General features: G+C 33.9%; 1 protein-coding gene across 3 annotated transcripts in view; it reads right to left on the reverse strand.

Moving 5' to 3' along the window:
* Positions 1-2,343: 2,343 nt before the first annotated feature.
* The window catches only part of LOC143229493 (vitellogenin-6-like), a 52,532-nt gene continuing 40,447 nt past the window's right edge, over positions 2,344-14,428 (reverse strand). For all 3 annotated transcript variants that reach the window (XM_076461886.1, XM_076461896.1, XM_076461907.1), the window contains 9 exons: positions 13,700-13,915; positions 12,872-13,162; positions 11,528-11,665; positions 10,525-10,746; positions 7,113-7,401; positions 6,150-6,313; positions 4,589-4,837; positions 3,500-3,683; positions 2,344-3,104 (listed from right to left, as the gene is read on the reverse strand). In XM_076461886.1, the coding sequence (XP_076318001.1) occupies positions 3,522-3,683; positions 4,589-4,837; positions 6,150-6,313; positions 7,113-7,401; positions 10,525-10,746; positions 11,528-11,665; positions 12,872-13,162; positions 13,700-13,915 (1,731 nt within the window). In that variant the 3' untranslated portion in view covers positions 2,344-3,104; positions 3,500-3,521. The remainder of the gene's footprint in view (positions 3,105-3,499; positions 3,684-4,588; positions 4,838-6,149; positions 6,314-7,112; positions 7,402-10,524; positions 10,747-11,527; positions 11,666-12,871; positions 13,163-13,699; positions 13,916-14,428) is intronic.

Genomic DNA, 14,428 nt, shown 5'->3' on the forward strand with positions numbered 1-14,428 from the left:
TACGAGAGGCTCTTGGGCTACTCTTTTACCAATGAATAGTGGGATTGACCTTCACTTTATAATGCCCCCCCGGCTGAAAGAGCGAGCATGTTTAGTGTAACTGGGATTCTATCCCGTGACCGTCGGATTATGAGTCGAGTGCCTTAAATACCGGGCCTTTTTAGAAATGTACCGTTTACTGTAGTTCTTCTGAGCAATGGCACGCACGTGGGCGCATTATCATGAAAGGGTCTGTATATTGGACAGTCTTGAAAAGTTTGTGGTAGAATCAAGTACGCCACGTAATGTCCGCTATATGGGCGAAATGATGTTGAAATCGACAGTCCATGGATTTAATAATACTTCGTAATACTTACTTCTTGATGTAAGAGACATGCTCAGTACAACATGGTTGGTTCTGTCTATTTCGATGGTGGTTTATTTCAAATGTAGGGGAACATCATGGCGTATGAATGCGCAGATCTTTCTCTATTCAGAGGATCGAATGTTCTGCTCGACTATATGATATTGAAGTTAGTTATACGATATATTTTTTTCCAAATTAGGCTTAACGATGAATTTTGCAGAAAAAAAAGAAAACTTTGCAGTCCAAAGAACTACTCATATTGAATAATTTTGCAGGTTCACATTTTTTATAAAAATATGTGCTAATAAATGACACATAGAAATTGGTGCAGAAATAGCCCTTTTCGAGCGGCAATCCGAACGTTTTAATTTTTACGTTTGCCGCTAAAAAAAGTACTGTGACGTAATAGTTGCCAAACAAACCGCCAACGCCAGCGCGTTGAAAGTAAATAAACATGGCCAGTGCATACGGAGAAACAGAGACGGAGTCTGTTTTGACTTTCTGTTCTGAACAGTGTTGAGTAGCGCCATATCAATTTGAACCTACTCTGAACGAAACTAGAACAGTTACTTTTGACACAGATCTGACAAGTTCTAGTGATGAGGACAGTTCCACGAACGAGAGTAGCGGAACTGTGAGTGATACTGATAGTGCCCAGGCCGGTTGCGAGTCGGTCATACCTCCAGTGGAAGAATGGTAAGCCTAAGTCATGACAACAAATATGGTCTATATTATTTCACGTGCAATTTTAAGCAACTCGAAACCTGTCTGGTGTTTATAAATTATTGGTATCACAGACTGGATTTTATTTGTTTATACTTTGCCGACTATGGTAACTAACACTTGGCCCTTTCACAATCATTGTACCGGGTATTTATGACTCGTAACAAAATGAATTTCATTTATACGTCACAATTCTGTCTACAAAATAAAACTAGATGTAGTAGTCTGAATAGTTAATTTAATATTTACCATAAGTGTATAATTTATATGACATATTCCGTATATTTGTGCAAGGTGTAGGTGTGGTTTATGCGAGCAAATGCCAACAAGGTGTCAAACCGATTAAAAGTATGTAATCCGAAAAAAGCACCCAAAGATTTACATAAAACACCAGCACTGAAAGGAACAAAATGGTCGGCGCGCAACGAAGCGTGTTTGGCAACTATTACGCCATAGTTGTAAAACGTCACGGAAACAGCCGAACGACCGAGAGAAACTTCAGTTCAAGGACCCACATATTTTGTTTCAATTTTTACTCAAAAACTAAAGTGTTTAAAAATATGGCAACCACACAGGAATTATACCTAACCAAAGTACAGTTTCTAAGGCAATTATTAAATTTGTTGAAAATTCACCTTTAAGTTACCAGCAGACGATAATAGAATCACTTTTTCAAAGTTCTTTCGTACGTCTGGCTCTTCTTACTATTTTTATTTCTTCATTGAGACACAACCTTATTATTCACATGACAGAAAGAAAAACTTCTTTCAAAAAGGATTCAATATCTTAATTAATTATGTCACTTTTAATGGAATTATTTAGGAATTAAATAATAAACATCATTACACGTAACCCTCTCAAGAATCGAAAGTACATATTTTCATTGATATCCCTAATTTTGCACAGTTACGAATACCCATATAGGCCAAAGAGTAAAGTACTCCAAGTATGCAATCATCTTATGATTATTAGTTTTATATACGTAGTTGAACCTGAATAAAGAAATGGTATACGATAAAGAATACGCTGCATACTTGATTTTATGACTAGGAAACTTATCTTTGCATATTTGTTGATGTGACAAACGTCGCTGTAAATGACGAAATGAATCATGTGATGAAGATGAAACTTGCCAGAAGGTGTAAATTATTTATAGTGTGTATATATATATAGTTGAATAATCTTAAGTTTCCAATTTTACTTGAAAGATTATGATTTAAACTGTAATAAGTATTGTAACATACAATAAAATAAACATACCAAGCTGGAAACTATTAAACTTAAAGTAATACGTTTATTTAAAAATTCAGTTTAGTTTTCTAAAGTCATTATAAGTAATGTAATTCCTAGCTTTGACAATGATAATGAGAAAATATTTCACATTATAAGTAATGTAATTCCTAGCTTTGACAATGATAATGAGAAAATATTTCACATTATAAGTAATGTAATTCCTAGCTTTAACAATGATAATGAGAAAATGTTTCATATGTTGAAAGAATCTTAAGCTCAAAGTGGTGCTTATAACTCATCACTGTGAAATGATTAAATTTATAGGAGATACATGTACAACATAAAGACAATAAAAAGGGTTAAAACAATGATACTGTATAGTATATCATTATTTGTAAAGAATCATTTGCCAAGAAAACACAAACATGAAAATGCTGACTTTTGAAGAGAAGAATGAACTTATGAAAAGAATCAAAGGAGCCATTTTGTTAGGCGTAAGTGTGAGGAATGACTATTGTGATGATTTTGAAATCATTAATTATCGTTGTTGTTCCAAAATGATGGTACGCTTCTGGAAGTTCAATTAACTTGTAATAATATTGTTTGTCCTTTTACTCATGTAAGGCTAAATCTTTGGCCCTTTTTAGTAGCGTACGAGTGAGTGTTTCGTCATGGTTCAAAGAGTGAAAAACCATCTTCTGTGGAACTGTCTTGATGAGGACAAAATCTGGAGAACACATGGGATGAGGGACTATTATGATTGGTGCCATGGAATCATTGCGGTGAAGAATGCAACAAGCTTCTGGAAAGAAAAAGCAGAAATGATTTTAAGCAATAGAAAGGAAATCAGATTTGTTATTTTATATGATTATTGTATTGTAAGGCTCCTTTGAACCGCATGAACCATAACATGTTTACTTTAAATCATTGTATTGATTGGGCTGAAACAAAAAAATATTGCAAAAATAATTTAAATCTTCAATGAAAGTATGTAATTTGTCCTGTTGGAAAAAAGCAATACTGTACAACACCGTATTTTGAATACATTAATTATAAATCAACAACCTAAAATTGTTTTCTGCAAAAGCACAACGTCAGGGAAGGAACAAAAGTGGTTTGATGTATCACATACATGACTTTTACTGCAACAAGACCAAAATACGAAAATAAGGAAAGGTCTTTTCATTAAACACTTACTCTAGGAAAAGCAACAAGTCTGCTAGTTTGGAATGGTGCAGGTGTTTTCGGGCACAGCGTAACTGTATACAAATGAAGAAATATTGTGATATACGCGACCTTCTGGACCCTTTAGCTCGTGGTGCTTATCACTGTTGTATTCTCCACACAAACCACACTGCTTGCCAATATAGTATTTTGAAAGCTAAAAAGAAAAAGAAAATATCATGTTTCATTAATGATGTTTAAATGTTTGAAATACAAAACTGTAAAGATGTTTTATTTCTTGTTAGATGTGTTTTAAATGTATGTGTTGGCTTATCTTTAAGTGTAATACTACACCATTGTCTAGGTACGTTACACCCATCGCTGGTACAGAACCTAAATTTTTCGTCTGGCATGGCCAGATGGTTAAGGCACTCGACTCGTAATTTGAGGGTGGCGGGTTCGAATCCCCGTCGCACCAAACATGCTCGTCCTTTCAACCGTGGGGGCGTTATAATATTACAGTCAATCCCATTATTCGTTGGTAAAAAGAGTAGCCCATGAGTTGGTGGTGGGTGGTGATGACTAGCTGCCTTCTCTCTAGTCTTACACTGCTAAATTAGGGACAGCTAGTGCAGATAGCCCTCGTGTAGCTTTGCGAGAAATTCAAAACAAAACAAAATCCAAATTTTTAGCGTTATAAACCCCCTCAGCTTATCATTGGGTTCACCGTGGGCGAGGAATACTTTTTTCATATGTTTAATCAGACTTACATGCCAGATTACATACGCTGTAATTTATTTATTACCCTTTTGATATATAGAATAAATGGTGATTTAACATTCGTAAAAATATGATTGAGACCTGTCGGTTTGAGGACTTACCAACACAAATACCCTCTTGTACAGCTTCGTGCTTAAACAGAAATAAAATTTATATCTTATTAATAAATACCACAAATACAGAAAAGTCACAAAAACTAATATCGAGTGGTAATACTTCATCACAGAGATTCGATCGTTTCAGTTAGCAGTCACTTAACGCACTTACTAAAGACGTTTTTTGTTTCTTTTCGTTTTGTTGAAAGTTTACTCTGTAGTTGGCACGAGGAAACATTCTACAAACCTCAATCTGGATAGCGTTTCCATCATTATAGACAGTGAAACCGTATCTGTCCGAGTGAAAGGTATAGTAGAAACCATTAAAAGAAATGTAATACAGTTCCTCTACGCGGCCCCCTTCGAAAACATATTGGGAGAAGGGCTTATCTTCAGTAACGACAACTCGTTCATAGTTAACACGAACAATCAAGCCCGAGTCAGCAGACACTGGTAAGACCTCTATCTTATAATCATGAAATAACATCTTCATTGCCTGAAAAAAAAAAAAAAAGACAAGGTAATTTAACTAGTGAGTTGTTTTATATTGTTTAACCTCTATAGCATTTTAACATTGAGCCGTTTCTATATTGTTTAATCTCTAAAGCATTTTAACATTGAGCCGTTTCTATATTGTTTAATCTCTAAAGCATTTTAACATTGAGTCGTTTCTATATTGTTTAATCTCTATAGCATTTTAACATTGAGTCGTTTCTATATTGTTTAATCTCTAAAGCATTTTAACAGTGACTCGTTTCTATATTGTTCAGTCTCTATAGCATTTTAACATTGAGTCGTTTCTATATTGTTTAATCTCTAAAGCATTTTAACATTGAGTCGTTTCTATATTGTTTAATCTCTATAGCATTTTAACATTGAGTCGTTTCTATATTGTTTAATCTCTAAAGCATTTTAACATTGAGTCGTTTCTATATTGTTTAATCTCTATAGCATTTTAACATTGAGTCGTTTCTATATTGTTTAATCTCTAAAGCATTTTAACAGTGACTCGTTTCTATATTGTTCAGTCTCTATAGCATTTTAACATTGAGTCGTTTCTATATTGTTTAATCTCTATAGCATTTTAACATTGAGTCGTTTCTATATTGTTTAATCTCTGTAGCATTTTAACTAGTGAGTTGTTTCTATATTGTTTAACCTCTATAGCATTTTAACATTGAGCCGTTTCTATATTGATTAATCTCTATAGCATTTTAACATTGAGTCGTTTCTATATTGTTTAATCTCTAAAGCATTTTAACATTGAGTCGTTTCTATATTGTTTAATCTCTATAGCATTTTAACATTGAGTCGTTTCTATATTGTTTAATCTCTAAAGCATTTTAACATTGAGTCGTTTCTATATTGTTTAATCTCTATAGCATTTTAACATTGAGTCGTTTCTATATTGTTTAATCTCTGTAGCATTTTAACTAGTGAGTTGTTTCTATATTGTTTAACCTCTATAGCATTTTAACATTGAGCCGTTTCTATATTGTTTAATCTCTATAGCATTTTAACTAGTGAGTTTTTTCTATATTGTTTAATCTTTATAGCATCTCTAATCTCTAAGTAGTTATGCACAACGAGTTTAAAGAACACAGATATTAAAACAATGAATGATAGTAGGCCTAAACAGCATGCTTTACAAAACAATAAATCATATTAGATCAAGTAATACGACTTACGTGATAGTTTATTTATGGTAAAGCAAAATATTTATGAACCATTAAATGAGAGAAATAAAATTTCATCTTGTCAATATTTGTATTCTAATACAGCACTTGATTTGACAACGTGGTACTCACCTGTGTGTATTTTGGGTTCGACGTATGCGCACTAAGAATTACGAAGCTGCTCTGTTCTGAGCAATCTCTAGCTGCAATATGGTAGCAGTCACTGACAGCACGAGGAAACTCGTAAGTGATTTGATCAAATGTTAGCACTCTTCTAGCTGTCACACGGCAGAATGCTGAAGAGATAGTATATATATATATATACATATTTTACTTTATTAGCTATGAAGCTACTAATACAGCACCGGTTATCCAACTATTAGTGATGTTTTTTATAAAACATAAGACAATCCACGTCAGTCACTTAAAAAGCTCTTCATTAGAGCAACGTTTCACCCTGATGATGGCTGCCATTAGACAGTTGAAACTTCACTTTAACCGATGAAGACTGTATGTCACTGACGTGTATTGGTTAACCCTTAAACCAAACCTCTTGTAGAATCATGAAGTATAAAACGATATTAATTCTATTATTATTCAGAATGGATTTTGTAACGTAAAACTGGAAAATTCGCACTGAGAATTGTTGGAGTGGAATTAGATGAAGAATTGTGTACGCACACAAATAAAGTATTTCTTATGACTGTATTTCTTGCTAAGAATACAAACATGATACGATACTTTTATTTGGTGTGGTTAGGAACGTTACTGTAAACAGAAGGAGCATTTTCAAGTATAACGAAACGTTCAACAGTAAAGTGATGATTAAAGCGTTATCATGACATTGTTCATTAACAGCTTTATTTCAACAATTAATGTCAACGCATACCGACAGTAAATATAGTTATAACTTTTAACGCTAGGAGTGATATAAATAAATATAACTTTTAATGCTAGGAATGATATAAATAAATATAGTTATAGATTTTAATGCTATTTGTGATGTAGATAAGTACGGTTATAATTTTTAAATACCATTAGTGATATATAAAAATAATACGTATGACATTTACAGTAGAACTTGAGGCAACTTACAGTTTTTAAAGTAATGCGAATATTCTTGTAGATAGGTATAGTCAAAAGCGGGAAAAGCGTTGAGTGGACGAATACCAGCAGGAATTTGAGCATGCGTGAAGAAGGTTTGTTCATGAGGCTTGTAGAAACGTATGTCCACTGTCGGAGTTAACATGGGCATGTCAGCCTCAAAATGAACGTGTTTTTCCTTGTGATTTACGTTGCAGTCATTGTTTTCCATATACGGGAAGAGGAAATATTTGAGGAAGTAATCTGCCTTGTGAGTTAGGTTTCCGATGTTGTCTGGAATCTGAAAATGTATAAGGAAGAATTAGAACTTAGCTTTAGGGTTAGTAAGATATTATTCGTTTAGACTGATATTGGTGCAATGGGATTGATTAATATTATGACATCTGTTCTGTAAATGGAGTGTAATTCTGTATCTTATATTGGAATGATTTAATTTTCTATTTTCGAGTGTCAATAAGTTTCTTTTAGTGTAGAGGTCTAAATGCAAGACACGAAATCGTTCATTCTATTACTTTTTTTTTTTTTTTTTTTACCAAGAATCCCAGAACATGGATTTTATTTTCTATCTTCTCATCATGCGATCCTTTTGAACATTTGAAACGTGTACATTAAGTTTATAGACGCTAATACCGACTGCTGATATTATTCACAGTGAAAAATTATGAATTATGATCAAGAAAGAGTCAAACGTGGTCTTGTTGTTAGCTTGTTGGTATGCGGACAGAAAGGTCCAAAGTCTGAGCTATTAGCCGTTTCTGAGCACACCTGCACTTTATAGGAGAGTTAAAATTCTGACAGTCACTCGGTTAAGAGCAGCTCCACCAGAGAGGGTAAAGGTGATTGGTTGTTCTCCACTTGTCCAGTAATTCTAAACAAGATATTATATTCGATACATTAAAGGCCATTTAATCCATGTATCACATGAAGTACAGTTAAGATAGAAAAATGCCTAATGGCTAAGAAAGAATCATTACAGAAAGTGTCAGAATAGAAAGGCGTGATCCGTGAAAGTGTTTTTATCTTTAGTTTAATAACGAGAAAAAAAAAAGAAAAAGTGTAATATATTGCAATGACGTCATCAAGTTCCACTTTCTTTATTGGTTGATTTTCAGATCCAATAATATTAAATATCTTTCTCTTCTATTTCAAAGACTTGTTTTATATAATTTTTGTTTTCTGGGTTTAGTTTCTATGGCCCTGTCGAGCTTTTGAAAATTTTTAGGTTTTATACCTTCATAACTAGAAAATAATATATCTCTTTTCATATATGTTTAATGAAAATTTTCAAAGTTTTTTTTTTCGCATAAATTTTCTAACGTCAATTCGCATTTGGAATATGATTACCGATATAAATCATATACACATGTGAAGTCATAGAGAAGTTCCTAGAAATTAGTATGAGTTAGGAGTTAATTTGCCTTTAAATATACAAAATGGAAATTTATATTAACTAAAGGTCATGTGATACTGCACTAGGGTTTTGGTCAGACTTAAGGACTTGACATAAGCACAACTGGTCTTTCTTGTGCAACCCCCCGCTAGTACAGCGGTATGTCTACAGATTTACAACGCTAAAATCAGGCGTTCGATTCCCTTCGGTGGGCTCAGCAGATAGTCCGATGTGGCTTTGCTATAAGAAAACACACACACCTTCTTGTGTAAGAAACACAAAACCCTTGCTTCATTCTTCGGGTACTAGTTGGTAGGTTATTAAGTTTTATTTATATTTAATAAATAACTAGTCCCTTTCTAATACACGTTCTGAGGTATTTCCATTAATATATGTGTTCACTTTATTATTTAAAATAATAACTTCTTTCGATTTTTTCTCTTTAATTTTACTTGATACAACGTGAAATACATAACGAACTGTGACAAGCGCTCGATAAGGTAAATCAAAACTACGATAAACATAACAAACCTTTTCTATTAACTATACATGTTTGATCCCAGAATCAGAAAGCCAGGACTCTTGACTTTCACAATCTGCGGGTCACCGGTTCAAATCGAACATGCTCATCCCTTTTAGCCGTAGGGACGTTATAACCCTACAATCAATCCTGCTATTCATTGGCAAAATAGTAGTCCAAAGTTTGCGGTGGGTGATGTTAATTAGCTGCCTTCTGTCCAGTCTATGACTTCAAAATCATGGATAACAGACACTAAATTCCACAAAGAAATCATTGAATCAGTCTACGTTACAAGCGTCCATTGTTCAGGACCGTTTTCAATGCTTGTCTGATACAGAGGTATTCATAAATAGTTCCATGAAATATCACAAGGTTAATATCCTCATTACCTTTATTGGGGGCAGGTTCCTATGACCTACCCCTTATATGAACCCGAATTGCCTTAGCTTGAACATTCTTTAGTTTCACTCAGACACGATTTTTCTCTTTCAGCATTAGTAGCTGTTTTGGTGTTCGAGATTAACATTTCTTTCAAATGTAGAAAAGTGCATTGCTTATACACCCTCTCGAATTGCTGAACACGTCCGAGCAAAACACAGTTAAATTGTTATTTTATACGGTGAAAATAGGCTTCTCTGAACGACCTCGACTCCGAAGCTGCGCCCGTCATGGCCAGGTGGTTAAGGCACTCGACTCGTAATCCGAGGGTCGCGAGTTCGAATTCCCGTCGCACCAAACTTTTCAGTCTTGGGGTCGTTATAATGTGACAGTCAATCTCGCTATTCTTTGGTAAAAGAGTAGCCCAACAGTTGACGGTGGGTGGTGTTGACTAGCTGCCTTACCTCTAGTCTTACACTGCTAAATTAAAGACGGCTAGCGCAGATAGCCCTTGTGTAGTTTTGCGGAAAATTCAAAACAAACTCAAACTCGAAGCTCATTTGAAGGGTCGTCATGCTATATGAACACGTAACAATGATAACGATAAAGGGTTTACAAATATCGAGCTTGAAATTGATGACGTACGAAATAAAGTTGCCCACGTTTTTCTAGATACCGCTTTAAATTACAACCGATTCAGAACTTGACGGCACAAACATAACTAGCAATTAAACCAAACGTTGGTAACATCACGATGTGTGACAAACGGTTCACAGTGCTTATGGTTTTTGTTTTGTTTTTGAATTTTGCGCAAAGTTACTCTTGGGCTACTATTTTACCAACAAATAGTGCGATTGACACCTACAGCTGAAAGGACGAGCATGTTTAGTGTGATGGGGATTCGAACTCGCAACCTTCGGATTACGAGTCAAGCGCCCTAACCACCAGGCCATGCCGGGCCTCAGAGCCGAAGTAAGTAAAAATGGTTTCAGTTACGGTTAATATTATAACCCCATGTTTAAGTTACTAATGAGAGATTAAAATACGATTAATATTATGAAATCAAGCTTACGTAAATAACGACAAATGTGTTAGGGTTAATGTTATGAACTCACATTTTTGTATGCAACGTCTGTGATGACCCGCCTCAGTTGAGTAGCCAATAAAACATAATAGTGACAGTTTTCGTTGTATATGTGGTTGTTTATACGGCCATTTATACAGTTTTGATAATAGTATGCGAATGGGTTGTTGTAGCCATGGGTCAGTTTAGAACGCTTTTCCTTCTCCAAATGGCGTTGCTCCTCCGTTCGGTCAAAATGTCCTCTAAATGTTACCTATAGAATAATGAAAATATATTTACATTCTCTATTTATTAACAGGTAGTATTTTAAATGAAGCTAATCATTGTGTTAAAATATACTATTACTGAACAGGAAGTATACTTCTGACGTTCTGACACAAATGAACAGAGTTCATTTATTTATTACATACATAAGATGATCTAGCTTAAACCCAGAAGTTTTTCTAAAGAATCATTGAAGCTTCATAATGACGATAACAATAACGAAAAATTATAAGCTAATTTCAATTGAAATCAAAATGAACAATTTGCATGAATAGACACGTAGTTAATATTTTATGTAATAAAACGTGGGGCCTCGATTTTAACTGTGACATTTAGGCTTAGGATTATTATATTATATTTGTCTATATTTATTTCAGCTGAAATACAGCACCAGTTCATAAGTTAACCTCTAAATGACCTTGAGTGTGGTAACAATAAGGATTCGTTTATATTTACTACAACTGTACTCGTCTTGTACTGTTGAATACGAATAATTCTAATGCTTGTTTTGAATTACGTTAAAATATTCCAAAATAATGTTAGGAAATCAATCCGAGTTTCAACGTCCTTTATCATTTAAAGAAGTTAAGAACTGCATGTTTGATTTAAAGGACGTTTACTTTATTTAAATCGAAGCTGATAAAATACGAGTGTTATTCAAATAAATTAAAAGTTTACGTGTATTAGAAATGAGTAGAATATTCACACCGGCTTGTTAAAAGGTTTAGATTATTAATTAATTATTAATTAATACGTGCACGCAGGCTTACTTCGGAGTGCGATTCACAGTCTCGTCCGAAATGCATGTCAACGGTAAAGTTAACTCTATGGTCAAGGATGTGGGTATTTAGCTCAAATAGTTGTTGAAAGTCATAGTGAGGATACTTCATGGAACCTTTCATACAGATCTGGAATATAAACAATCAAGCATATTAGCAGAACGCATCGTAAAAGAGTATTTAAGCTGTGACCTAATTTATAACAAGATTATTTATTGCGGCTTTAGGTAACTGTTAATTTGCATCAGTATTAGATACTTTACAGAAATCTTGAGATATATTTGTTTTTAGGAAAAAGTAAATTAATCAAGAACGAAATTAAAATTAAATGAGGTAAAATCAAAGATGCTACTGATAAGAGTAAACGTTTACATATCATTAGTTCGCTGTTCCAGAATATTTTAGTCTTCTGTACTAAGGTTTTGTTCAGGTCAAATTCAGAGCTGTTGTTGATCTGGCATGGCCAGGTGCTTAGAGCACTCGACTCGCGATCTGAGAGTGGAGGTTTCGAATCACCGTCACCCCAAACATACTCGCTATTTCAGTCGCGGGGGGGGGTGTGTTAAATGTTAAGTCAGTTCCGCTATTCGTTGGTTAAAGAGTAGCCCAATAGTTTTCGGTGGGTGGTGATGGCTAGCTGCTTTCCATCTAGCCTTACACTGCTAAATTAGAGACGGCTAGCGCAGATAGCTATCATTTAGCTTTGTGTCAAATTCTAAACAAACCAAAGCTGTTGTTGTTGCTAATTGTCACCAGGTGTATGTAGACTGGCAACTCTGTGGCTCTATTTCAACTGAAACGTTGTTTTCCTATTCTTTTTCGTACGCATCTAGGATTTAAGATTGAAGTGTTTGGATAACAAGTTATTTCCTTTTGATGTTATCACGGTTCACCCAGATTATTAATTTGATTTTAGTTCTAAAATCCCTGCCAAGATAGCCAGAAGGATGTTCACCCAGAATTCTAACCGAAAGAAGAAAAATGACCAACTTTGACTTTAACCTGAACACGACCTCAGTATAAAAGCCAAAACCTCGTCCCACACTAAAAATAAGCAATATAAATTCAGATGTGCCAAATCTCTAAATACTGAGTACATTTCATTTGAATGCTTGAAAATGAATGAATGAATTTAATTAATAGGCACTTTAATCATAAAGTGTCGAATTGATGAATAGAAAACTTAACACGCTAACAGTTTGGAAAAATAACGATAAGGAAATACATCACTTTATATTAGAATCTCATACAAAGAAATGTTATTTTGGTATAAAAACATTTATTGACTATCGATACACACACACATGTTTCTAAGATGAGTAGAAAGTTTCAAACCTTAAAGTTCTCGCTTTCGTTGGAGTAGAAAGGTGTTCTATCGAAGTAAAAACTAAATTTGTGGTACAAACTGTCTCGACTAAATGAATATGTCAGTTCGGAGATCAATTTTCGCTCTCGTTGACCATGGGCAGTAACCTCCGCTTTCAAAACATACGTCGATGACTTTCGGTCGATGCGGGACTGGGCATAGTTATCGAACTCGTCAGCGTAGTTGTGGTACGTGGACGAAAAGTGTTTGTGATCGGGTGACTGAGCACCATGATAATCATAACTGAAGACTGCTTCGAACTATAACACAAGAAAAAAAATGTACAGGCTAAGTCTGCAGGTCAATCGTAAACACGTAATGAAACACGGAGAACCTTCTAAGAATTATGAAGTTTTCTCTCAACTTATTCAACATACACACTTTATATTCCAACTATAAAACGTTAATTTTCAGTTCTCAGAATAATGTTAACTTCCTGTAAACTTTCCCAAAAATATTTATTATGTACGTTTGTGTGATATTCCCTCAAACACTGCTCTTCAGATCTTTTTGGTTCAATGCGCGAAAAGAATGTAAAATTCGTTGTCTTTCTTTATGTTTATATACCAACGATATATAAGTTATTTACGATGCTTATTCTTTATTACACATATTCTTATTGTAATTTATTTAGCAAAATAAAATTAATTAAAAGCAGAGTACACATTTAGCTTTATTTAACAACTAACTTAGGAACTAAACCTGAAGACTTCGATGTAGTCTTAAGTATTTAATTTACATGGAGATGTTTATTTTCTTTATTAAATTAAAAGTTACGAAACGGTTTCTCTGCGTACCTTGTCCGTACGAAATGTTTTCGGTGATGTCATGGCAACATGAACTTTCAATGGATTATGATGAGGGTTTGAAGTAAATTGGTGCATATCTTCCAGAAGGAATTTCTTCGAGAGAAACTTAAACCATGTTTCGTTATTTGACCAAAGTTCTTTTGAGAATCCGTTGACATGGAAGCCTACACCCAGGACGTCATGAAGGTAATCGAATAGCTCAAACTATAGTATCCACGAAGAATCGATTTATATGAACAGTCAGCAAAAAACAACTCAAGCTGTATATACATAAAAGATAAATGTGTGTAAATTGTAATATCTATAGTGCAATATAAGCCCTAATGGGATTATTAATTAACCTGAGAGATGCGTTTAACGACTTGACACGTTTATGACAGAACTGATGGCTATATGGAAGGAAAATATTGTAACAGTGATAGAGTACGAACAAATAGTTCGTTATTAGTTTAAATGTTGTAGGAATAGTATGAATGATAAAATATAACAATATAAATCAGGTATGAATGATAAAATATAACAATACAAATTAAGTATGAATGATAAAATATAACAATAGAAATTAAGTATGAATGATAAAATATAACAGCACAAATTAAGTATGAATGATAAAATACAACAACACAAATTAAGTATGAATGATAAAATATAACAATATAAATTAAGTATGAATGATAAAATATAACAATACAAATTAAGTATGAAGGACAAAATATA

Source organism: Tachypleus tridentatus, chromosome 1 (genome assembly GCF_004210375.1).
Source record: "Tachypleus tridentatus isolate NWPU-2018 chromosome 1, ASM421037v1, whole genome shotgun sequence".
Classification (NCBI taxonomy): domain Eukaryota; kingdom Metazoa; phylum Arthropoda; class Merostomata; order Xiphosura; family Limulidae; genus Tachypleus; species Tachypleus tridentatus.